Consider the following 26,993-nt stretch of genomic DNA (forward strand, 5'->3'; position numbering starts at 1 on the left):
TCTCTGGCAAACTTCAGACGGGCCTGGACATGTACTGGCTTAAGCAGGGGGACATGCCTGGCACTGCAGGATTTGAGTCCCTCTCTGCGTAGTGTGTTACTGATGGTAGCCTTTGTTACTTTGGTCCCAGCTCTCTGCAGGTCATTCATCAGGTCCCTCCGTGTGGTTCTGGGATTTTTGCTCACCGTTCTCATTATCATTTTGACCCCACGGAATGAGATCTTGCGTGGGGCCCCAGATCGAGGGAGATTATCAATGGTCTTGTATGTCTTCCATTTTCTTACAATTGCTCCCACAGTTGATTTATTCACACCAACCTGCTTGCCTATTGTAGATTCACTCTTCCCAGCCTGGTGCAGGTCTACAATTTTCTTCCTGGTGTCTTTCGACAGCTCTTTGGTCTTGGCCATGGTTGAGTTTGGAGTCTGACTGTTTGAGGCTGTGGACAGGTGTCTTTTATACAGATAACAGTTGCCATTAATACAGGTAACGAGTGGAGGACAGAAGAGCTTCTTAAAGAAGAAGTTACAGGTCTGTGAGAGCCAGAAATCTTGCTTGTTTGTGGGTGACCAAATACTTATTTTCCACCATAATTTACAAATAAATTCTTTAAAAATCCTACAATGTGATTTCCTGGATTTTTTTTTCTCATTTTGTCTCTCATAGTTGAAGTGTACCTATGATGAAAATTACAGACCTCTCTCATCTTTCTAAGTAGGAGAACTTGCACAATCAGTGGCTGACTAAATACTTTTTGGCCCCACTGTATTTAGTCCAAATTTACACACATTGTTTTTTTTTACTTTGTACTTTGAACTTTAAAAGCATTTATAAAAATAAAGACATTTGAAAATGTTAATTATTGGAGAAAATGTTTTTTTCACTACAGGTCCTTCTCAAAAAATTAGCATATTGTGATAAAGTTCATTATTTTCCATAATGTAATGATAAAAATTAAACTTTCATATATTTTAGATTCATTGCACACCAAAAGAAATATTTCAGGACTTTTATTGTTTTAATACTGATGATTTTGGCATACAGCTCATGAAAACCCAAAATTCCTATCTCAAACAATTAGCATATCATGAAAAGGTTCTCTAAACGAGCTATTAACCTAATCATCTGAATCAACGAATTAACTCTAAACACCTGCAAAAGATTCCTGAGGCTTTTAAAAACTCCCAGCCTGGTTCATTACTCAAAACTGCAATCATGGGTAAGACTGCCGACCTGACTGCTGTCCAGAAGGCCATCATTGACACCCTCAAGCAAGAGGGTAAGACACAGAAAGAAATTTCTGAACGAATAGGCTGTTCCCAGAGTGCTGTATCAAGGCACCTCAGTGGGAAGTCTGTGGGAAGGAAAAAGTGTGGCAGAAAACGCTGCACAATGAGAAGAGGTGACCGGACCCTGAGGAAGATTGTGGAGAAGGGCCGATTCCAGACCTTGGGGGACCTGCGGAAGCAGTGGACTGAGTCTGGAGTAGAAACATCCAGAGCCACCGTGCACAGGCGTGTGCAGGAAATGGGCTACAGGTGCCGCATTCCCCAGGTCAAGCCACTTTTGAACCAGAAACAGCAGCACTGGACTGTTGCTCAGTGGTCCAAAGTACTGTTTTCGGATGAAAGCAAATTTTGCATGTCATTCGGAAATCAAGGTGCCAGAGTCTGGAGGAAGACTGGGGAGAAGGAAATGCCAAAATGCCTGAAGTCCAGTGTCAAGTACCCACAGTCAGTGATGGTCTGGGGTGCCATGTCAGCTGCTGGTGTTGGTCCACTGTGTTTTATCAAGGGCAGGGTCAATGCAGCTAGCTATCAGGAGATTTTGGAGCACTTCATGCTTCCATCTGCTGAAAAGCTTTATGGAGATGAAGATTTCATTTTTCAGCACGACCTGGCACCTGCTCACAGTGCCAAAACCACTGGTGAATGGTTTACTGACCATGGTATTACTGTGCTCAATTGGCCTGCCAACTCTCCTGACCTGAACCCCATAGAGAATCTGTGGGATATTGTGAAGAGAAAGTTGAGAGACACAAGACCCAACACTCTGGATGAGCTTAAGGCCGCTATCGAAGCATCCTGGGCCTCCATAACACCTCAGCAGTGCCACAGGCTGATTGCCTCCATGCCACGCCGCATTGAAGCAGTCATTTCTGCAAAAGGATTCCCGACCAAGTATTGAGTGCATAACTGAACATAATTATTTGAAGGTTGACTTTTTTTGTATTAAAAACACTTTTCTTTTATTGGTCGGATGAAATATGCTAATTTTTTGAGATAGGAATTTTGGGTTTTCATGAGCTGTATGCCAAAATCATCAGTATTAAAACAATAAAAGACCTGAAATATTTCAGTTGGTGTGCAATGAATCTAAAATATATGAAAGTTTAATTTTTATCATTACATTATGGAAAATAATGAACTTTATCACAATATGCTAATTTTTTGAGAAGGACCTGTATATTATGACCTCAAATCAGAAAACGTTGGGACAATAATGCAAATGCAGTAAAAAGCAGTGTTTTTTGCATTTATTTTGACTTTGTTTACCATTGCAGAGAGTATGAATCAAATTTGTTTTATGTTTTGTCTGGTCAACTTCATTTGTTAATATGCATACATTCCTGCATTTTAGCCATGCAACACATTTAAAAAGGCTGTGATGGGAACAATGCAGGGCTAGTAATAGTGTGAAAAACTGATTTGATTATGTCAAGATTCGGTAATGTCAACATGACATTATCATGATTTAGTACAAAAGCAGTATCCACACAAGCCAAGTCTTTAAGGAGCAAAGCTGGGCAGAGAATCTCTAGTTTGTCGACTAATGTAACTAATGTATCCAACTGCATTGGCTCCCAGTATCGCAACGGATCAATTTAAAAATTTTATTACTGACATTCAAGGCACTTCATAATTTATCCCCTGCATATCTCACAGACCTTCTACAGTGTTACACTCCTTCCCGCTCGTTGCGATCTTCCTCAGCAGGTTTATTGGCAGAACCAGCCATTAACCTTAGTACAATGGGTACCAGGGCTTTCTCCTATGTTTTACCTAAACTCTGGAACACACTCCCCACCCATATTCGAACATTGCAATCCATCGCAGAATTCAAAACAGCTCTTAAAACTCATCTTTTTAAACTGGCTTATTCACTTTAACATATCTTGTACTTTTTGTTTTATGTTTGTGTTGTGATCATTTGTTTGTTGTAGTTGTAATAACTTATTGTATGTTTTATTTCTTGTTTTAGTTGATGTAAGGTGACCTTGAATGAAAGGCGCCAACAAATAAAATTTATTATTATTATTATTATTATTAATGTGCCATGAAAGATTTAGATAAAATTAGCAAAGAACTGAACCACAGTCTTTTAAAATCTCTATAGAGGACTTCAAAATCCCTTCTATAAGAAAATTGTAGACAGTTGGCCTTGAGTAATGTGTCAAAATTGAACCACACACTGCGATGATAATAATAGAGTGATATGTTCATAATTTGTAATTGATACTATACAATTGTGCTCAGGTGTTTCACTGTAAGTTAGTTCTGCACTGCCTGTGGTTCTCCTCGGCCAGAAAGGACATCATGCAGCAAGCAGAGAATGCACAGGAGTACAGGGAAATAGACCATATCAAGAGATATTTTGTGTAAATTTGGTTATTTGCTCTGTAAACTATATTAAATAACAAAGCCAACAGTTGGTAGATAACCCCTACCACCACTATACATGGTATGCTTTTTGAATTCCATTGTTATAGATTTAAACCGCCTACCTGTTTGTCAGATCTCATCTGTGCTGAGCAGTGAGGTGCACAGTGTGCGTGCTGGGCGCCACTTGTCCTCCAAACTGAATTTGCTGGTGCAGCAACACTTTGACTTGGCCTCCACCACCATTACAAACATCCCTATGAAGGTAAGATTTTTACTGCTATCGGAAATTATAGGCTTGACAATTAATTGACTAGAAAGCCAGTCAGATTAAAGGCATGTAGTGTAGATTTACAATTAACAAACTCATTTATATTTATTCATATAATTTGGCCAAAGCAGCATTTTCTGTTTTCTTAAGGTTTTACAAACCTCTGTATGTTCTTGTTTTTAAATCATTACAAAATCCTTACCTGGAATGTTTTACAAAGCTCCTTGGTTTACCTGGCTATGATATTATTTTGAGGCCACCTTCATTTTTTTATATGAATGACCAAATACTGAAAAAAATCTTATTTTTTTTTAAGTCATGTTCCACATCACCACAATGTGCTATATGCATAAAATACACAATTTGCAGCAATTATGTTCAAAATAAAGCCAAATGCTGCCTGATCAATTTATAGGTGGCATACAGTAGTTTGGCACCACTGTTCTACTGTACAGTGTCATGCTCAGAGAATGCTTAGCTTATTTATATCCACATACAATGGGAGGCAAAAAAACACTATTGAAAAATCATCTTATTTTGCGTTTTTCTTGAATTTGATTCAATAATGTAATTTTTTTTTAAAATCATAATTTTTGAGTGAATAGTTCAATATTTGGTATGACCACATCTATAATAGGTGAACAATGGCTGCAGTTCTATTAAATGAACATCTGATGCTTGTTAAATTCAAATTGCAGTTTATAAGCATGCACTTCAATGCAAAGAATAATGCCTAGTTTGCAATTTTTGCCCTGGCATTATTTGTCGCTTGGCAACAGGTCACTGCCAGATGTGCCAGCTTGGAGGCAAATCGGCGGTTCTCTTGGGGCTCGAAAATCGGCTCTCGATTGCTATGTGTGAACTGTTCAATAACTCGATTTGAGCGGCTCGCTAATTGCTCGCAGACTTAGGAGAAATATCTGGACCTGTTGGCGACTTCCAATTCTGTAGTGTGAAAACTGTTGCAATCATGTTGACTCGTCTGCAATTCCTCCTGGTGATACATCGTGTAGTGTGTGACCCCCTATCGCTGATCAGTCATGTAGTGTGAAAACCACAACGACGTAAAAGACTCCCAATTACAAGAGATCAAGTTGTGTAGTGTGAACTGTACAGCGATCTGAACACCTTGAATTTCATGCAGTGTGAACTTCAAATAAGACTTAAGAAATCTGATCTGTATCTGAATCTGAAATGGTGTGTTTTTGAGTATTTAACCTTTCACTCAAATCATGTGATTTGTAATTTAAAAAAAAAGCAATAAATTCAGAAAAATGCAAAATAGAAGTATGTTCTCAGACTTTGGCCCCCATTTCATATCTGTAAACAGACTATTTTTATTCTTATTAACTTGTGAAGTACTGACAAGTTATGTAGTATGTATAAAGTACTGTTATGTCCTATATATCAAAACCATCTGCTTAAAAGGCAAAGTCTTTCCTGTTTTAAGTATTTTACTCGTGTGCTTTTTCTAGTTCATTTGAAGTATTTTACTTTTCAAACAGTTTTAATTATTGACATCTTGACATAATTATTGTCATCTGTCTGCACACTTTGCCACCCAATGTACTGCATTTATAAATCCCAAGTGACCCCATAGGAGCCCCCTGATCAGATGTTATTTGGGTGGTGTGTTCTCAGCACCACTGTAACAATTAAATGGTAATTGCATGTTAGTGTGTATTGTTTTAGTATGGGTGTAGCAGGTGCAGCAGTGTTTTTGGAATTTTTCTGCACCTTGTGATAAGATAAGTCATGATGGTCCTTCACTAAAACGTCATTTCATCTGTGGGGTCCTATTCAAATGATGGGTTGACATTCTACAGAGCAACATATGGGGTACAGTCAGTAAATGTACACCCACACAGTTCTTCTGTATGGAATGTATGAACGCTTAAAAATAATCAGTAAATGCAACTACTAAATATGTGTACCTAATGTACCTAAGTGCTAATAAAGAGAGTAGATCCACATAGTACATGTCTAATTAATCATATGAAAAGTGAACATTTCCAGCTGCCACCTGTGCAGCCATTTTAGATTAATCAAAAGCATTATATTAGAGCTATGAAGCTAACATGGCTAACAAGTAAAGGAAACTTGTATATGCGAATGCAGTGCTGTGAAAATGACAATAACAAACATGCTTTAAAACAATGAAGTAGTGTCCTAGATTTTGCCTTGTAAACTAACAAATTTAAAATGGTATCAACTATACATTTTATTTTGGTCCAGATTTACTAAAAGATTATTTACTAATTAGTGAATTAGACACAAAAATGCAAAGTGCTAAAGAGTCAGTGAAGTCACAATACCAAAGTGCAGGACTGAAAAGCTCAAGGTAAGACCACTAATGGTAGCATGAATATTTTATTACTTCAAAGTAAACATGCTACTGAACACTAGTTAGCAAAAAGCCTGTGATAATGGCTATATGCACTTTCCTAAAAATATTTGTTGTTTTGGTTCGTATTATTGCATCATTTGATGACAAATTTTTTAATCATTTTAGCTCTGTCTGCTCATACTTCTGTTTTAATGTGTATTTACAGCTTTTTTACATGACTGTTGTTTTCATGGTGTATTTTCTGTTTTGCTAGCCTACATTAAATGTCTATGAGCAGGTTAGTACTCTTGTCCTCCCAAAATTTATCTCAGACCCTCAGGATGCATGCCTTCCTTTATTATCCAGCTCATATAGACCTTTTATCTAAACACAAGTTCTAAAAAACATTTTACTTAAACAGGAAGCTTTATTTGTCCAGCTATATTATAATTACACTTTAGAATAATGACTTTTCATTTAAGATTGTCTTTCCAAGGTACATGGATGCAAAGGATATAATATTAACTGTACACCAACAGATTTAACTCAAGCTTATAAATAATGTTACTCGTCTTTTCCTGTAGTGTTTTAGCGTTCTGATTATCATGGACTTTTAGTCTGTACCCCAACTGTTCTTAATTCAGGTCAAACCTGGTTTGCCTTTAATAGTAGATGTAAGTACATGATCTGCAAATATTTAACTCATCTGGATTCAAAACTAAACTGTATTAATATATTTTACTTTTTTGTGGATAGTTTGTAACTAGTCTCTCTTAATAATGTTTATTGTGCTGTGTGATTTTTACAGTGTTTTTCTTTACCCTTCTCTACTCGTTTGATGACATAGAAAATGCTCTTAATGTCTTAGGAGCTGATTTCCCAGGAACACTGTAACCTAAAATGTGATCTTTACAATGTCAGACTGACGTGACTGCACCATTAACCAATTGCATTGGTTATTGGCTATTTTTTTCTTATTAGTGCTTTTGGGAAATTGGGCTGCAAAACTGTCGATTATACAGTTGATATGGCTGTGGGAGAATCTGTTCTGTATTTGTCAGTGTTGATTTTTTTGTTGTCTTTTTTTGTGTTTGTTTGCCCTCTGCTGAAATGAAGGAGGAACAACATGCAAACACCTCAGCTAACTACGATGTAGAGCTTCTACACCATCGTGATGCTCACATTGAGTTCAAGAGTGGTATGATCATGTAGTTATTTTATGTAGTTACATTAAGGAAAAAAGAAATAATGCACTTTCACTTTTATTTTATGTACTTTCAGTGCTTTGCAATTTACACACAATATAATTTGGGCCAAAAATTTCGTTTTTGGGACAATTTGTGGTTCAGCTTGCCACTTACCAAGTCAATGTTTTTGAAGTTTGCTATGGCTCTGTAGCTTTTTCTATTTGTGTTGTTTACTTTACTTTTGTTTACAAAGTCAAGGACAATGTGTGTGTAAATCTGAAGTGGATATTTGCTCTGAAATTGGGCGCCTTGTGCGTAGCTTGCATGAACTCCCTGTGTGCATGCGTTTCCTCAGGGAGCTCCAGTTTCCTCCCACAGTCTAAAGACAAGTAAATAAGGTGAATTGGAGATGCAAAATTGCCTCTGACAGTGTTTGGCATTGAACTTGAACTGATGAATCATGTGTACCTGTACTGCCATGAATGTAACCTAATTGTGAAACATGCTGTTAAAATCCTAACAAACAAAACGAACAATTTACAATGGAACTATAATAAGTGACAAGGTTTTCAATACATTTTCTATCTCACTGTAGTTATCTTTTTTAAGATTATTATGAGCCACATTTAGTAGATAATGAGATGTCAAAACATTGCAGTACCTATGATAAGTTGAATAACATATCATTTATGTAAAACAGTGTTTGGGACAAATTTGTTAACATCACAGTAATGTCTGGTTTATTTTCAGTTCAGTACTGTTGTTTGTACTTGCAATACAAAGAAAATGAATAAACAAATCAGAGAGTAGGCACAATTTGCAGTCCCATGCAATATTGGTTTATTTCTGTGACAAATTCAGTGACAATCATAAATATTGCATATCTTGACTTGCTGAGCTACTTTTCTATAACTAACTGAGTTTATGATTAGATTTTAATCCAGTAATCCCAATTGCTAGTATGCTGTAAATGTATATCATTAACTTTAATTGCCAGGTGTAGCAGATTTTGAAGTTATTGTTTCTGTATTAATTAAATAGTAAATTAAGTAAGTAATTGTGGCATGTTAAGACAAAAGCTAGTGTTACTAAAACCTCTTGTCAAACTGTAAAGCTTTAAAATGTTTTTGTAGCTATCTTTGATTTTTTTTCTATTCACATTTAGGAATTTTCCTTGTGGAAATGACTTATTAGCTTTAGTATAGACTTTTATAATGTCAAAGGCAAGGTTTCCCTTTAAAGACTCTAGATGATGCTATCTGCATTCATCGCTTTTTAGTAGAAAGGTGCACTACCACTGCTGTGTCAGTTAACACCTGCAGGTCCTTTGTTGTCATGAAAAATTAGCTTGTTGGCCAAGATACAATCAGTTCTATGTGAGAGTGTATTTTTTGTTTGTTTTAATTAATGCAAAATGTATGCATACAGCTATACACTGATCAGCCATAACATTAAAACCACCTCCTTGTTTCTACACTCACTGTCCATTTTATCAGCTCCACTTACCATATAGAAGCACTTTGTAGTTCTACAATTACTGACTGTAGTCCATCTGTTACTCTACATGCTTTTTTAACCTGCTTTCACCCTGTTCTTCAATGGTCAGGACCCCCACATGACCACCACAGAGTAGGTATTATTTAGGTGGTGGATGATTCTCAGCACTGCAGTGACAATAACATGGTGGTAGTGTGTTAGTGTGTGTTATTCTGGTATGAGTGGATCAGACACAGCAGTGCTGATGGAGTTTTTAAATACCGTGTCCACTCACTGTCCACACTATTAGACACTTCTACCTAGTTGGTCCACCTTGTAGATGTAAAGTCAGAGACGATCGCTTATCTATTGCTGCTGTTTGAGTTGGTCATCTTCGAGATCTTATTCAGTGGTCACAGGACGCTGCCACACGGGGCGCTGTTGGCAGGATAAATTTTTGGTTGGTGGACTATTCTCAGTCCAGCAGTGACAGTGAGGTGTTTAAAAACTCTATCAGCGCTGCTGTGTCTGATCCACTCATATCAGCACAACATACACTAACACCACCACCATGTCAGTGTCACTGCAGTGCTGAAAATGATCCACCACCCAAATAATACCTACTCTCTAGTGGTTGTGGGAGTCCTGACCATTGAAGAACAGCATGAAAGAGGGCTAACAAAGCATGCAGAGAAACAGATGGACTACAGTCAGTAATTGTAGAACTACAAAGTGCTTCTGCATGGTAAGTGTAGAAACAAGGAGGTGGTTTTAATGTTATGGCTGATCAGTGTATGTCTTTTTGTCTTGTGGCTCCTAACTTTCTTGTGTCTCTGCATCATTGACCTACAGGTATTAAGCTTCTATTATGTACCCACAGGTGATCTACATGCAGCTGGCAGCAGCAGCAAGGATGGTTGTCCAAGAGAAACTGTCACACTAAAGTGGTGTACTCCACGCACCAACAGTGTTGGTGTGTACTCAGATCTTTTGTGTTCTGTGTTCTGTTGCAGGAAAAAGTAAGTGAACCCTGTGGAATTAACATAATTTCTGCATTGATTACTAATGAAATGTGGTCTGATTGTGGTTTGACTGATAAAGTGATAATTATAGACAAACACAATCTAACTGAACTAATTACAAGCAAACAGTTGCACTGTCTGTGTTTACTAAGGACACTAAGCAAACATTTGCAGTGTTGAGAGAAAAAGTGAACACTTGCATTTAATAACCCATGGAGACCTCTTTAGCAGCAATCTTCTTCACCAAATGTTTCCTGTAGCTGCAAATAAGACTTGCACAATGTTGAGAAAGATTTTTGTTTCACTGTACAATATCAGCTTCCTTCGTAGTGTCCTTCCTTGACCATTCATCCAATATCATTCTTGTTCAGTTTTACTTATGGTGAACAGATCAACAGATAATTTAGCAATTTGGAGTATTTTTATTATTTTTCACATTGTTGAACTTGAACTTACATACAAACAAACAATGACCACTACACATTATTTACATATTACATATCCAAAGCCTCCCACACTGTATTGAATGTTCGATTTACACCCATTTATACAGCCGTAAATAAAAACTAGAAGAAAGTACATTTACATATACAAACCCCTAAGTTAAATTGTTATAACACAAACTTCTCCAGTGTCCCAGTATAATAATTAGTGATGAAGGGATAAAACCTAGCCACTCTTTATTATTTTTTCAAAAAATATTTTTGAAATTCGATCACCAGCATAGTCCAAAAAGACAGTCCAGATATTATACCATTGTTTGAGGTTATCTTTAGCCCAGTATGTTAAATATTCCATTGGCAAAAAATCTAAAATTACTTTATGCCAGTCAGAGAGTGTTGGTGGTCTGTCCGAGATCCACTTCAACAAAATAACTTTCCGTGCAGCATAAGTCAGTGAGGACAAGAGCTTCTGTTTATTTATCCCTTTAATGTCCGGGTTTGGGACACCCATAATAAAACAGAGTGGATCCATTGTCAATTTATTCCCAAAAATTTATTTTAGTTTTAATAAGACTTTTTCCCAAAAGTCCTGAATATATCTACAAGCCCAGATACAATGTACAAAGTCAGCTCCTTTCATACCACACTTTAAGCAATGATCTGGTTTATTTGGGTTCATCTTATTTCTAAGCCGTGGAGTAATTTGTAATCTATGGAGTAACTTAAATTGTGTTTCCTTAGCCCTATTACAGATGGATATATCATTGGCATGCTGCCATATTGTCATCCACATTTCCTCATCAATTTGAAGGCCAAGATCAGCATTCCATTTTTGTAAAGTTGCGTCTGTATTTACCTTACAACTCTCGAGCAGTGCCAGATAACAACGTCCAATGATAGATCTCATAGACAGGGAATCACTAAGTAACTTTTCTACAGGAGTGGGTTGAACATTAAGTGTGTGCTCACTTTGGTCTTGAATAAAGCTCCTTATTTGCAAGTACCTAAAGAAATGACTTTGTGGCAAATTCCCCTTAGCACGTAACTGCTCGAATGACAACAGCCTGCCCCCCATAAAACAGATCCTTTAAGATAAAAATGCCTGACTTTTTCGTACACCCAGGTTTTTAGCAATGTTATTGTATATTCTTTTCTAGCTTAATGAGCCTTTATGAGGTCTTCTGAAAGTTGTTTGCCTCAAAGCATAGTTCACACTTGCCAGTCTTTCTTGAGAAGAACAGATTTGTCAGGAACCAGACTTTGTGTGCCTTTAGTTAATGGGCAAAGCAACTATGAAACCCACAACATGAATGGTATAACAGTTTCTGTGCTAAGATTGGGTTTGTCTATAAATGTGATTTAGATAACATTCAGGCATATTATTAGGAATCATTGCAAAAATCCAGGTAATTCTAAAGGGTTCAATTACTTTTTTGCTGTATATACTGTATGTCACATAAAATACGCTGTGAACCTGTACTGATGTGTTGTTTTATTTCAGAGCTGCATTACTGCACAGGAGCATTTCGAATATCTCCTGTTGATGTCAACAGTAGACCATCCTCCTGCCTCACTAACTTTCTTTTGAATGGCATGTGTACTTCTGTATTCTTCATCATACAAAATATTACTTGCTTATTATTAGTTTTCAGCTAAACATTGTGTTGTAATTGTGCTCAGCTATTTGAAAGTCAAGGTTAAATGTTATGGTAAAAATCTGAGAAAAGAACATAGAAACCTAAAACATGTGTGCTCTTTTTTGTATTTTAGGTCGCTCTGTGCTTCTGGAACAGCCACGCAAGGCTGGAGCAAAAGTTATCAGTCACATGCTAAGTTGCCATGGTGGAGAGATTTTCCTGCACATGCTCAGCAGTACTCGGTCAACTCTGGAGGATCCCCCTTCCATCAGTGAAGGTTGTGGAGGTCGTGTTACTGATTATCGTATCACAGTAAGTCTGTAAAGTCTCTGTCTGCAAACCTCATTTTTAGCCATTTGAAAGTAAAGTATGGCAAAACATAAATATAGATTTTATCCCTTGCATCTGTAAATTATTTAATGTCTACAGCAAACAGATTTGAAATTTAGTCTTTCACATTCCTGAATGCTGATGTAATAGGATTATTAGCTGACTTTTATTTAAAACTGTTGTACAAATGTCATTACCTTTTTCATGGGCTATGTAAAGGGCATTATAATTGTATTTGACTTGTCTTGCTTTAACCCTCCCAATGTTTACTTTTTATAGGACTTTGGGGAATTCATGAGAGAGAATCGTCTGACTACATTTGTAGACGTGCCAGTTGATGCAGCTGGAAGAGCACCATTAGAGAGAGCCAAAGCACAGTTGGAGCATCACACCCGTTACTGGCCAATGATTATTTCACAAACTACAATTTTTAACATGCAGGCAGTAAGCCATTCACCTTTATTTCTTCTTTAGTTTTCAGTCCTGATTTAAACAACTTTCAAATAATTAAACACAACATGTTTATGGAATGCTCAAGCTCCAGTCTCTCTTGCACAAACTTGGTGTAATAGACTTTTTTCACAGCAGTCATTTAGGTTTAAGAGAACCAGGCTGCTGCTATTGTTTAAGTGTAAAAGGAGGTCACAGTAAATACCTGCTACTTCAGTTTATAGAAGCTTTTTTTTTCAGATTTTTAAAAAGTTTTATTTAATACTGCATACATATTTCTGATTATATTCTAATAAAGAGACAGAATTAATTATATATGGTCATTATACTATTGCTAAAATAACATCTAATGGTGGTTTAAGACTTTTACACAATACTGTACATCTATTTCTGCATGTGTTGCCGTATGTTTTCTTTAATACATTTTATTTTATTGATTTTAATACATTAAAATTAAAATTTTGTTTCCTCATGTTCTGCTTGTCATATAATACATTTTGTATAGGGATCAAAAGTCATTTAGTGTGGCAAAGAAATGTGAAACTTTTGGCAAATACCTTTTTTTTTTTAGCATAATGTACAAATGAAAGTGAATATATGCTCTAAAAGTATGTGCTTACATACTTACATAAAGTTGTTTGCTTCTGCCTCAGGTGGTGCCTTTAGCAAACCTGATAGTAAAGGACACTTTGACAGAAGATGATGTTCTAACATGTCAGAAGACTGTATACAACTTGGTGGATATGGAGAGAAAGAATGACCCCTTACCCATCTCTGCTGTGGGTTCTAGAGGCAAAGGGCCCAGACGGTGAGCACCAAAAAATCTTATGCATTATATATTTTTAAAGCAGATCCTGTTTAAAAATATTATTTATTCTAGTATTACTTATACTTAAGGCCCAACCTAATTCATGGCAGTGAAAACCACATCATGGACCGTGAAATGAGCCGTCTCTCGTGTAATATGCAATTTGCTGTAAAATTACAAATGTAAGGTTTGTGTTCATATGAAATATGAGGTGCAATATGAGGTGGTCCTAGCAATTACGTTAGTGCAACAGACTTTTCTGTGCTGTAGTGTGCTGACCATGTTTGATGTTTGTGTTTACGTTTTGTGTGCTTTTTGTCCCTTTGGGGATTCCATAAAGTGTCACGTCTCTACACATGTGATCATTTCTCTAGTTTGTGCTCAAAAGAACAAATCAGTAAAGTATTCTACTCCCGATAATTTGTCTATGCACAGTTTATTTCTTACTTCATAAACTCAGCAAACTCTAAAGACGCTCGGTTACATTAGCAATTGGTTAGACAAAATGTCAAAGATGTCAAGGTCTAAAGCAGTTAAAAACACTACTCGGGTAACTGTATCAGGAAAAACCCCATCTGATTCTGTGGACGCAGAGGATGGAGTGTGAAAACACGGACAAGCATTTTGGTTTTGAGAGGGAGCTACAGTATCTCACAAAAGTGAGTACACCCCTCACATTTTTGTAAATATTTTATTATATCTTTTCATGGGACAACACTGAAGATATGACACTTTGATACAATGTAAAGTAGTCAGTGTACAGCTTGTATAACACTGTAAATTTGTTGTGCCCTCAAAATAACTCAACACACAGCCATTAATGTCTAAACCGCTGGCAACAAAAGTGAGTACACACCTAAGTGAAAATGGCCAAATTGTGTCCAAAGTGTCAATATTTTGTGTGGCCACCATTATTTTCCAGCACTGCCTTAACTCTCTTGGGCATGGAGTTCACTGGAATCCTCTTCCACTCCTCCATGACGACATCACAGAGCTGGTGGATGTTAGAGACCTTGCGCTCCTCCACCTTCCGTTTGAGGATGCCCCACAGATGCCCAATAGGGTTTAGGTCTGGAGACATGCTTGGCCAGTCCAACACCTTTACCTCAGTTTCTTTAGCAAGGCACTGGTCGTCTTGGAGGTGTGTTTGGGGTCGTTATCATGTTGGAATACTGCCCTGCGGCCCAGTTTCTGAAGGGAGGGGATCATGCTCTGCTTCAGTATGTCACAGTACATGTTGGCATTCATGGCTCCCTCAATGAACTGTAGCTCCCCACAGCCGTTAGCACTCATGCAGCCCCAAACCATGACACTCCCACCACCATGCTTGACTGTAGGCAGGATACACTTGTCTTTGGCACCATCTGAACTAAATAAGTTTATCTTGGTCTCATCAGACCACAGGACATGGTTCCAGTAATCCATGTCCTTAGATAGATGGATGGATGGATGGATGGATGGATGGATGGATGGATGGATAGATAGATAGATAGATAACTTTATTAATCCCATAGGGAAAGTCAGTTATTACATCAGCTTCAGGTACATTAAAGCAAAAAGTATTACAGTACAAAGAATTAAAGTACACAAGTAATGTTGTACACACTGTGTAATTGAATAAATAGAATAAAAAAAAGTAGTATGTCATATAAAAAACTTAAGAAGTCTTATAGAATTAAAATTGTAGATGAGATATGTAATATTTGATATACTAAGCTGATGTAAGTGTTAAATAATAACAGATATGTAGTACAGTCTTTATGAACAGAGTGCTAAAACATGATCCATGGGTCTATCCTGATAGTACTTTAGTGTTCAATGATGTCCCGAACCAGTGAAGAATTATACAGCGTGATCGCTGCTGGTATAAACGATCTTCTGTACCGTTCCTTGTTACAGCGGAGCTGGATGAGTCTGTTGCTGAAAGTGCTCCGCTGTCTGACTAACAGCTCATGAAGGAGGTGTGGTGGGTTATCAAATATGGTTTTGAGTTTATTCAGTGACCTCCTTCCAACCACCAACTCGAAACTGTCCAGTGAGCAGCCCAACACTGAGCCAGCCTTCCTGATCAGTTTATTGAGTTTCTTTACATCCCCTGCTCTGAGGCAGCTTCCCCAACACACTGCTGCAAAGAACACAGCCCCCGCAACAACAGACTGGTAAAAGATGGTCAACATTTTGTTGCACACATTAAAGAAACCTGAGCTTTCTTAGAAAGTAGATTCTGCTCATCCCCTTCCTGTACACAGCCTCCGTGTTAGCCCTCCAGTCCAGTCTGTTGACAAGCCAGACACCCAAGTACTTAAAAGTGTCCACCAGTTCCACATTTTGTCCCAGGATGGTAACAGGTCTAGTTGTGGTCCTATTCCTCCTGAAGTCCACAGACATCTCCTTAGTTTTGGACACATTTAGGAGCAGATGGTTCCTCCCGCACCACTCCACGAAGCTGCTCACTAGGTCTCTGTACTCATCCTCCTGTCCATCCTTGATACACCCAACCACTGCGCAGTCATCAGAAAATTCTTTTAGACCCCAGTTTGTACAGCTGGGAACTTACTAGTCAGAGTGCCTGATCAGCAACATTGGAGCACCACAGGGAACTGTGCTTTCCCCCTTTCTTTTCACCCTGTACACCACAGACTTCCAGTACAAGTCAGACCTCTGCCACCTTCAGAAATTTTCTAATGACTGCACAGTGGTTAGTCTGCTTGTCTTCAGCAAACTGTTTGCGGGCTTTCTTGTGCATCATCTTTAGGAGAGGCTTCCTTCTGGGACAACAGCCATGCAGACCAATTTGATACAGTGTGCGGCGTATGGTCTGAGCACTGACAGGCTGACCCCCCACCCTTTTATCCTCTGCAGCAATGCTGACATCACTCCTACATCTATTTTCAAAAGACAACCTCTGGATATGACGCTGAGCACGCACTCAACTTCTTTGGTCGACCATGGCGAGGCCTGTTCTGAGTGGAACCTGTCCTGTTAAACCGCTGTATGGTCTTGGCCACCGTGCTGCAGCTCAGTTTCATGGTGTTGGCAATCTTCTAATAGCCTAGGCCATCTTTATGTAGAGCAACAATTCTTTTTTTCAGATCCTCAGAGAGTTCTTTTCCATGATGTGCCATGCTGAACTTCTAGTGACCAGTATGAGAGAGTGTGAGAGCGATAACACCAAATTTAACACACCTGCTCCCCATTCACACCTGCGACCTTGTAACACTAACGAGTCACATGACACCGGGGAGGGAAAATGGCTAATTGTGCACAATTTGGCCATTTTCACTTAGGGGTATACTCACTTTTGTTGCCAGCGGTTTAGACATTAATGGCTGTGTGTTGAGTTATGTTGAGAACACAGCAAATTTACACTGTTATACAAGCTGTACACTGACTACTTTACATTGTATCAAAGTGTCATATCTTCAGTGTTGTTCCATGAAAAGATATAATAAAATATTTACAAAGATGTGAGGGGTGTATTCACTTTTGTGAGATACTGTATTAAGGTAGATTGTGCTGTGTATTGTAGCTTTCATTGATTCTATCATTCAGTTTATGAGTGTTATTTAGTGACTTGTGAAATATGGCACTTTTCTTTAAAAAAAATCATGAAATCTGGAAGGTCAGTGAAATTAAGCACATTTTCCCATGAATTTAGTAGGGCCCTTCCTATACTACTACTACTACTAATAATAATAATAATATTCTTTAATTGACTCTAATACAAGACAGAAGTGCTTAAGAACTGATTATACCTTACATATACTTCACTGGCCAACTTAATTGTATTTTGAAAACATAAACAAATTTAGAACTCTGATGTCTGCAAGACTTTTAAAAAAGTTGGGACAAAGGCATGTGTTATTTTTTTCTACTAATCACTGCTAGCCTTGCTCATCTCAGATTATCATTTCATAAATGCATTTCTAAACTTGATAACCCTTTATTACTGTAAAAAAAAGAATACCTATCTGCAAGAACCTACATACATATCTGCCAGGACCTGTCTATGTTACTACAGTGGTGTTAAAAAAATAGCAGTCCAACATCATTAACCTGATAAATCAATGTTTTTAGTAGAAGTGATATTTCTACATAGCAAAAAATTTACTTGAAAGTGTAGTAGAGTAATGAAAACAAAACAAACCCAACAATTAGGACATGCATGCTTCTCAATCTGAGTAATCGAAGCATTGATTGAAAGGGGCTTGTTCAAAATAATAGCAGTGAGGATTTCAATTGGTGAAGTCACTCATTCTGCAGAAGAACGGGTGTCAATTTTGGCCCTTATTTAAGGTAGGAGGGTGGCAAATGTTGCACAGGTTGGTCGTAGCACACTTCCTTTTGAAATACTGGGTAAAATGGGTTGTTCCAGACATTGTTCTGATGAACAGCGTACTTTGATTAAAAAGTTAGTTGTAGAGGAAAAAACATACAGAGAAGTGCAGGAAATTATAGGCTGCTCAGCTAAAATGATCTCAAATGCCTTGAAGTGAAAACCAAAACCTGAAAGATGCAGAAGGAAGCGTGGAACTATTGTTTGAAAGGATCGAAGAATAGCCAAAATGGCAACGGTTCAGCCAGTGATCACCTCCAGAAAGATCAAGGAACATCTGAAGTTACCAGTGAGTACAGAAGATGATTAAGTGAAGCCAATTTACCAGCAAGAACTCCTTGCAAAGTCCTGTTAAGAAAAAGACACGTCCTGAATGGGTTAGACTTTGCCAAGGAACACACTGACTGGTCCAAAGAGAAATGGTTCAACATTTTGTGGACTGATGAAAGCAAACTTGTTACTTTTGGGTCTAGTGGCCGTGGACAGTATGTCAGACGTCCCCTGAGCACTGAATTTAAGCCAAAGTTCACTGTGAAGACAGTAAAGCATGGTGGTACAAAATGATGATATGGGGATGTTTTTCATACCATGGTGTTATGCCTATTTATCACATACGAGGGATCATAGATCAGTTTAAATATATCAGAATACTTGAGGAGATCATGTTGCCCTATGTTGAAGAAGAAATGTCCTTAAAATGGGTGTTTCAACATGACAATGACCCAAAACATCTTGGTTACAGACAAACAAGATTGAGGTAATAGAGTGGCCAGCCCAATCCCCTGACTTCAATCCCATAGAGAACTTGTGTTCTGACATCTGAGGTGCGTTTTGTGTTCAAAAATGCAGAAGAATTGTGGAATGTAGTCTAATCATCCTGGACTGGAATACCTGTCAGAAGTTGGTAGACTCCATGCAACACAGATCTCAGAAACAATTGTTATGCCACTAAATATTAGTTCAGTAATTTAAAGTAAAGTGAAACCTCAAACTTTTTCTTCAGTTTATAGATACATTTTTTGAGTTTTTAAAGAAAAATGCTGCACTGCTATTTTTTTGAACAGCCTAATTAATTTTTCTTAACTTTCTGTAAATGATTAACACAAACTGGCTAAATTTTGTTAATGTTTTGATTTAGAATTGAAAGTGTAGTATTTTCAGTGCATTTGCATTTATGGAAATAAAAGTTATTATAATGATATTGTGCTTTATTCGTTTTTTTAAATCACTGCTATTTTTTTGAACACCACTGTATGTCATGCATTAACACAACATTGTTTCTGAGCTAGCGTGCATGGCGAACATTGACTGTGCAACATAGACAGCGGTAAACAGTCAAAAGTGTGGCTTAGCTTTATGAAACAAAACGACAACAGCGCCAAGTCTGACAGCCAAAAAAAAAGACTAAAATGCAGATTTTTCTTAACAAGAACTGTTGAGTTGCATACATATTTAACATACCCCTTGTTTTATGTATTGACTTTATTTTGTCACAGACAGCTATGTGTTGTGCACTTAATACACTTTAGTGTTTATTATAGTTCCTAAAGTTTATTTAAAAGTTTATTTTACTTAAAAATATTTTTGGTATTTAAACATTGACCTTTTTACCATTTTAGAATCAAAACATGGAATCATAATCAGAGTTGCAAAAATAACTATATGCATAGGTTTGGGTATATAACTATACATAACTACATGTTATGTTTCACAGTAGCATGATGGTTTTTTATGCAGTGCTGTCTAAGGTCTTAAAAGTCATGCACATTCAACAGTAGTTTACTGTCTCCGTACATGGACTAAGATTTCTCTGGATTATCTAAATCCTTTCACAACATTTTGTACAATAGATGGCGAGAGACCAAAATTATTTCTAATATTGTGTTGAAAAATTTTCTTTTCGACCTTTATATTACAAAATTCTCCTGAAGTTTGGCTCAAAGTCTGAACTATTGATGGGTTATTTTATACCAAACCATGATATCCTTACCTGTTACCCATTCACCTGATAATTGTTGAATATTTCAAAACAGTGTAACTTAAATATATTTTATAAAGTTTTTTCACTCAATTTTTCCTTGGTCCAAATTTTTAAGTGTGTTGCAGGCATTGAATTTAAAATTTGTTTATACTTAAATACAGTGAAACTGGTCAGCTAAAACTTTAAAAGTTATTTCTTTGTACCTCTGTCATAAAAAGTTCATAAAAAGGGTAAAATCACAGATTTTTAAAATTTTACAAGATGTCTTTTTGAAAATAGGGTTTGTAAAACTATAAATACAAATTGATGAAAAAGATAAACACAAATGAATAAACAGATGGAACTAATTAGACTTTTATTACTAACTCTTAGGTCTTCAGAGAGGGAATTACAAAGCTTATTATTACAGCTTTACAAAATAGCAGATAAGGTGATTTAAGTAGAATTTTATTTGGAATTTGATTTTGTTTCATTCTTTTGTTTTGCTGCAGGGATGAGCAGTATCGTATAATGTGGAATGAGCTAGAGACTTTGGTAAAGGCACATGTTGGAACCAGTGAGAGACACCAGCAAGTTCTTGAATGTATTACTGCCTGCCGCAGCAAGCCCCCCGAGGAGGAAGAACGGAAAAAACGAGGACGGAAAAGAGAGGACAAAGAGGATAAAACAGACAAGAATGGAAAAGAACTTGAGGACAAAGGATGGGCTCAAGACACCGAAAGGTTTGAACTTTTTATTTATTGTACTGCTTTTACAGTTTAGATGAGTGGCTACTCAGACCATTTGAAGTATAAATATAAGCTGTATCAATTATTTAAAATATTTTAAACCTTTTTCCGCTTAGCCTGTTTTTGTCATAGTTGTTGTTACTTTTCCAGACTGAATGGCTCAACAGACCGAGATAAAGAGGATCACAGTGAATGTGAGGTTATTAAAGATTCTCCAGATTCTCCAGAACCATTTATTAAGAAACCCAAGATTGGTCCAGAGGAACTACAGCTGCTAGAGAAATTAAAAGGTACATGATTTATAGCATTACATATACATCTGTTCATTTATTCATATTCGTATACGTCTGTTCATTGTTAAATTGTCTACATTAAACAAGCACCCTGGAACAAGGTTTAAATCTAGATTACATTGCTAACAGCCCTAGCTCATACACTATATGGACAACAGTATTGGAACACTCCTTCTAATTTCTGAATTCATGTGTTTCAGCCACAAACAATTGCAAACAGGTGTAATGACTCAGTTATATACAGTTATTTATATAAATTATATGCTTCCAGCTTTGCAGCAACAGTGTAGGGAAGGTCCTTTTCTGTTTCAGTAGGACTGTGCACCAAGCAAGGTTTATGAAGACATAAAGAAATGCTTGGCTTAATGAAACCCTGCACAGAGCCCTGACCTCTGCTTTACTGAACAGCTTTGAAATGAACTGGATCAATGACATCAATGACTAACATTATTGACCAACATCAGTGTCCAGCCATACAAGTGCTCTTATGATGAAATTGGCACAAATTTTTTCTGAGTGGCTGCTGTCATAGCTGAAAAGAAAAAAGGTCCCTCTACTCTAATACAATTCTTTTTTGAATGGGATGTCCAACAAGTTCATGGTTAGTTGTCCAAATACTTTTGGCCATATTTGTACACAGTGTATGTAGGCATTGAGATATTACAGTAGGAGTTTTAGAATTATACTGCTAAATATTTTTTTAATTAGGAATAGATGTGAGTCTATCACAATTTGTTTTGTCAGCATTTCTGACCCATGTGGTCTTTCTTGCAGATCCTTTGTTATGGTCAAGACCATAATTAATTAATTAAATCCATTTGCTATTGATCTAAATAATACTAAAATGTTGCAATAATAAGCATTAATATTTTCTTTTAGGTCCTGTCTCTTTACTTAATCTTTGGACCAGCAGAATTACTCAAGCAAATTCCAGAAAGCACCAAGAGTTTGCTGGACGGCTCAGCTCTGTCAGTAACAAGGCAGATTTGTACCAGCACTTGAAAGATGAAAATGGGTTAGTTAGATTTTTTCCCTGTTTCTCTAAAGTCACTTGAGTTTAGTTTGAGTGGTTTGTTAAGCTGCTTTTTCAATTTTTCAGGAAGGACTTACATGAGAATGGAAAAGCTAACAGATGATGTCCCATGCCTTCTACAAGATCTCTGGCTCAGAAAATAACATGTCACTTTTTAAGTAAATATTTGTACAAAGATTGTTTAAAGAAACTAAGAACATTAGCTAGCGTAAACTGAGGTGGTAGCCAATGTTTGAGACTGACATATTATGTCACCTTTCTAAATGTTCTAATGGACAGAGTGAACGGACCATCCTGATTGTTACCAATGCAAAGTTTAAAAACTAGCATCTGTCATGGTACGGGGTTGTGCTAGTGGAACCCCATAGTAATGGCATGGGTGACTTGTGATCTCTGAAGGCATCATATAAATGCTGAGGGGATCAAACACATTTTGGAGCAATGTAATACCACCATCTAGATGATGTCACTGCTTTCAGCAAGATAATAGCAAGCCACCTTGTGCACATATTTGAAAAGCATATATTTTTTAGCAAAGATAATGTTGCTAGACTGACTTGCCTGCAGTGAAGACCTCTCTTCCAATAAAATTATGGAGCACAATATACAATAAACTAGCAGCTGTGTTGTTGTCCAAAGCAAGAATAAGGGAAACTTTTGTTACTACAATTTGCGTCTTTTGTCATCATATGAAAACAGAATGTTGCTTAAAGAAAAGGTGATCTAACAGTGATAAACATTCACCTGTCTCATCATATATAACAATAAAGTTGATTAGTTAAAATATTAAATATCTTGTCTTTCTACAGTTTTTGATGCAGGTTAAAAATTATTTGTGAGGCCTATTCTGTGCAGTCGAGAGGGTGTCCAGTAATTTTTATGCAGTAATTTTATTGGATAAGTTTTCCTTTGGCCTCTATAATATATGTTCCCAAAATTGTTAAAACTTTGTTTCATTATCAATTTCACATTCTAGGTCTCTGTACCAAAGTGTTTTTAAAGTGTTTTTATTACGTGTGTATTTAATTGATGACTTTTGGTATTCTAATCTTGGTAGTCTAATACATTTTGTGAAGTTATCCCTTTACATTTATAGGGATACTACTTCTACTTCTTAATTGTAAGAACCTCCAAAAATTTGCCTTACCCTCTAGTTTATATGCATCTGTTATATTATAAGACATAAAAGCCGATCTTTTAATACATATCCTAGCATCATTTAATTATGCCCTTAGCTTTTAAATTGTGCAAGAGGATAGCCTCCGGATATCGAGTAGCTATACACATTTAAGTAAGTAAATACATAATTGGACATGGTCTTAGGCAGTGGTCCTACATAGTCACTAATGAGATGTTCACATGGTTCTCCCCACTCTGGGATTGGGTGGAGTGGAGCAGGTGGAATAACCTTATTAGGTTTCCCACTGATGTGACATGCATGACAAAAATGACAATACTTAACTGTGTCAACTTTCAGACCTGGCTAAAATAGTTAACACACATTAGCTAATTTCCACATCAACACTCCATTCTAATAAAAGTTACTATACTGTATAATCTAATAATGATAAAATCAAGCTAAATTAGAGCAAAAAAATAGAGCAAATCATTATACGACACTGATAAAAAGTGCGTATATGTGGAGCCAAAACAAACTTTTCACATTTAAAAGCCATTAAATGTGAAAAGGTCTAACTTCTGATATTAAATGTACTTAAGTATAGAAAGTAGAGGTACAAGTAAACTGTTCTTTTAAGCCTGTAAACCACCTTAACAATAGAGCCTACCTTACACCTACATACATAAAATTGAGGTCTTCACAACATATACATTTATAAAACTTCCTCTCCTCTGAAAATGATTTATGCCAGATCATGATTACAATCACCTGTTGACAACACATGTTTAAAATCACAACATTAATTATTTTTCTTTATTACTGGCCCTAAATTGCCTCGTCCCAACTTTCTTGTAATGTGTTATAGGCCTGAAATGCATGTATGTGTATATAAACAGTTGAAATGAAGTTGACCATACAAAACTTAAGAAAACTACAGGGTTCATATCTGCATTGGAATAAGAGTCAAAGTAAATATAAGAAACACTTTATTTATTTGCATTTTCTGTACTGTACCAACATTTTTTATTTTATTTGGGTTGAACATATAAGTCATAGATATACAGTGGGGGAAATAAGTATTTGATCCCCTGCTGATTTTGTAAGTTTACCCCCTTACAAAGACTTAAACAGTCTATTATTTTTATGGAAGGTTTATTTTAACAGAGAGAGACAGAATATCAACAAAAAATCCAGACAAAAAAACATTAAATAAAAGTTATAAATTAATTTGTATTTAATTAAGGGAAATAAGTATTTGATCCCCTACCAACCAGCAAGAATTCTGACCCCCACAGACCGGTTATGTGCCCATGAGGCACACAAATTAGTCCTGTCCCTGTATAAAAGACTCCTGTCACAGAATCAGTTTCTTCCGTTCAAATCTCTCGACCACCATGGGCAAGACCAAAGGGCTATCAAAGGACGTCAGGGACAAGATTGTAGACCTGCACAAGGCTGGAATGGGCTACAAGACCATCAGCAAGAAGCTTGGTGAGAAAGAGACCACTGTTGGTGCGATAATTCGAAAATGGAAGAAATACAAGATCATAGTCAATCACCCTCACTCTGGAGCTCCATGCAAGATCTCACCTGGTGGGGTAAGAATGATTCTGAGAAAGGTGAGGTCAGTCCAGAATTACACGGGAGGAGCTTGTCAATGATCTCAAGGGAGCTGGGAGCACAGTCACCAAGAAAACCATTAGTAACACACTTCGCCGTAATGGATATTTAATGTTTTTTTTCTGGATTTTTTGTTGATATTCTGTCTCTCTCTGTTAAAATAAACCTTCCATAAAAATTAGGGCTGTCGAAGTTAACGCGATAATAACGCATTAACGCGACCTCAATTTAACGCGATTAAAAAAATTAGTGCCATTAACGCAAATTCTAGTTCATGTTGACACTTGACTGGTAGAACAAACGTTTTAATGTCGGACTTGCCACCGTTTTTCATTTGCGGTTTGTTAACATAATGTAACCGATCGTGGTAGTGATGCACTTGCATAATAAAGAAATAAATACACGCTGTATTCACAAGTTGTCGGGAGCAGAACACTTTATTACACTTAATTAACTTCTTCTTCTGTACCGAATACCGGAAAGCTGAGTCGAGCACGTTAGTTCATGAACTATGGAAGCCCCAAAGGGTCAAAACACACTCACTTCGTGTAGAAACGTCCATCAAACCATCGTCACGATACAACCACAGACAAGTCTGATACAATAACTACGCCTTATCCCACCTAAAGCACCGCTGATCTACAATGTTTGCTGATGGAGAAATTCTAACCTACAATCTGACATTTACTGCCTAGTATGTAAGTGAGAAAAACTCCCTTACAGTTTTCTCTTGTCCCAGCAGTTTTTAACATAAGTACATTTAGCATAAAATGTGTTCACCATTTTAATTGTAACATTTCACTTAAAAATCCTTGTTTTCTATAACATTTACACAGATTTTTTTTAATGCGATTAATCGCGATTAACTATATGAAATTCTGAGATTAATCGCGATTAAAAATTTTAATCGTTTGACAGCCCTAATAAAAATTATAGACTGTTCAAGTCTTTGTAAGGGGGTAAACTTACAAAATCAGCAGGGGATCAAATACTTATTTCCCCCACTGTATCTTAATAATCTATAACCACTGAATTTTGGCAAAGTGATTTGAAGCAAAACTCAAGAGAGTTTAACAAAACGTATGGAGTTTTTAAAGACGTGCATTTTCCAAATACCATAAATCTTTCCTCTGCCAGTGTAATACAGAAGTTATTGTCAGCAGGTGAGTTTTTGAAAATTATGAACGTCTTTAAGAGTTTTGCACTGAAACGGCTTTACTTTGTTAATCATTCTTAACTTACATCAGTGTGGTCTTGAGGTGGGGATGGGGAGTTCAGTTCTGAAATGCCGATATTTCTGTATCTTTGTGTGAACATAAGAGGCATCAGATGTGAAAAAACTTTCACTCCGACATGAAAACATTCTTGTAAATATGGCCACAGGTGTTTTTGTCTCTCGGATGGAAATCAAAATGTATCCATCGCTTTTAGAGAACTTGTTTGCACTTGCATATTAATATGTTTAACCATTGATCTAACAAGTGCAGATCACAAATTTGCCACCCCTGTTTGCTTGCAGTCTGTCACACATCTTACATCATTTAGCTACCAAATTTCCTGCCGTTTTATTTTGTGGTAATGTAGGGTGACCATAGTTGCAGCATGGGCCAGACATACCCCTGCACCAGTGGAGGGTTTAGTTTGGAGGGGTTGGTGGATGGTTTGTATTGGTAATTTTATGTAATTAGTGGCAATGTGTACAAAGTAGGGGTTAAAAAATTTGACAAATACATCAAAAACCATGCAACTATGTTATAGAACTTAAATAAATAAACAGCTACCTTTTAACAACACAACTAACGAATGCATTTATGGTCAGATAATCTAATAAGGCAAGCATGCAGTCCATTGATATAATCCATTGAGCTGTTGTGATGCTTCATGGTGTTAAATGCAAAAACTCCCTCTGCAGCAGTAACAACATCTCCTGAGTTACCCGGTATTTACTGTACCTGACGAGCTCTCTCTCTATTAGCTGCAGTTTTGTGTTTTGCTGAACTACCACCTTTATTTAACACTGACATGTACGTGTCAGCTTTGCAGATAATGCATTCTGCTTCCCAAGGATCATGACCGAGACAATGACAGATTTTTTCTCTGTGAAAATTCCTCTGTGAATTTTCATTTGCACTTGGGCATTTTTAGGAGAAGTGCGAGAAGGCAGGATCTAAAGAGAAAAGTGAAATTAGTACAAAAAGATTCAAAGAAAAAAGCCGTATCCTGGATATTTTTGGTAATTTAATAATTCTGACCGGATGCAAAAAAGAGAACAT

At 36.8% G+C, this 26,993-nt stretch overlaps 1 protein-coding gene across 1 annotated transcript in view; it reads left to right on the forward strand.

Moving 5' to 3' along the window:
- The window catches only part of ints13 (integrator complex subunit 13), a 33,332-nt gene extending 10,561 nt beyond the window's left edge, over nucleotides 1-22,771 (forward strand). The window contains exons 7-17 of the mRNA XM_063004100.1: nucleotides 3,796-3,924; nucleotides 7,373-7,454; nucleotides 9,800-9,892; nucleotides 11,886-11,975; nucleotides 12,155-12,333; nucleotides 12,631-12,795; nucleotides 13,455-13,609; nucleotides 20,418-20,648; nucleotides 20,805-20,944; nucleotides 21,827-21,962; nucleotides 22,047-22,771. Coding sequence (XP_062860170.1) covers nucleotides 3,796-3,924; nucleotides 7,373-7,454; nucleotides 9,800-9,892; nucleotides 11,886-11,975; nucleotides 12,155-12,333; nucleotides 12,631-12,795; nucleotides 13,455-13,609; nucleotides 20,418-20,648; nucleotides 20,805-20,944; nucleotides 21,827-21,962; nucleotides 22,047-22,083 — 1,437 coding nt within the window. The 3' untranslated portion in view covers nucleotides 22,084-22,771. The remainder of the gene's footprint in view (nucleotides 1-3,795; nucleotides 3,925-7,372; nucleotides 7,455-9,799; nucleotides 9,893-11,885; nucleotides 11,976-12,154; nucleotides 12,334-12,630; nucleotides 12,796-13,454; nucleotides 13,610-20,417; nucleotides 20,649-20,804; nucleotides 20,945-21,826; nucleotides 21,963-22,046) is intronic.
- The last annotated feature ends 4,222 nt before the right edge of the window (nucleotides 22,772-26,993 follow it).

The sequence above is a fragment of the Trichomycterus rosablanca genome, chromosome 1 (assembly GCF_030014385.1).
Source record: "Trichomycterus rosablanca isolate fTriRos1 chromosome 1, fTriRos1.hap1, whole genome shotgun sequence".
In the NCBI taxonomy this organism is placed as follows: domain Eukaryota; kingdom Metazoa; phylum Chordata; class Actinopteri; order Siluriformes; family Trichomycteridae; genus Trichomycterus; species Trichomycterus rosablanca.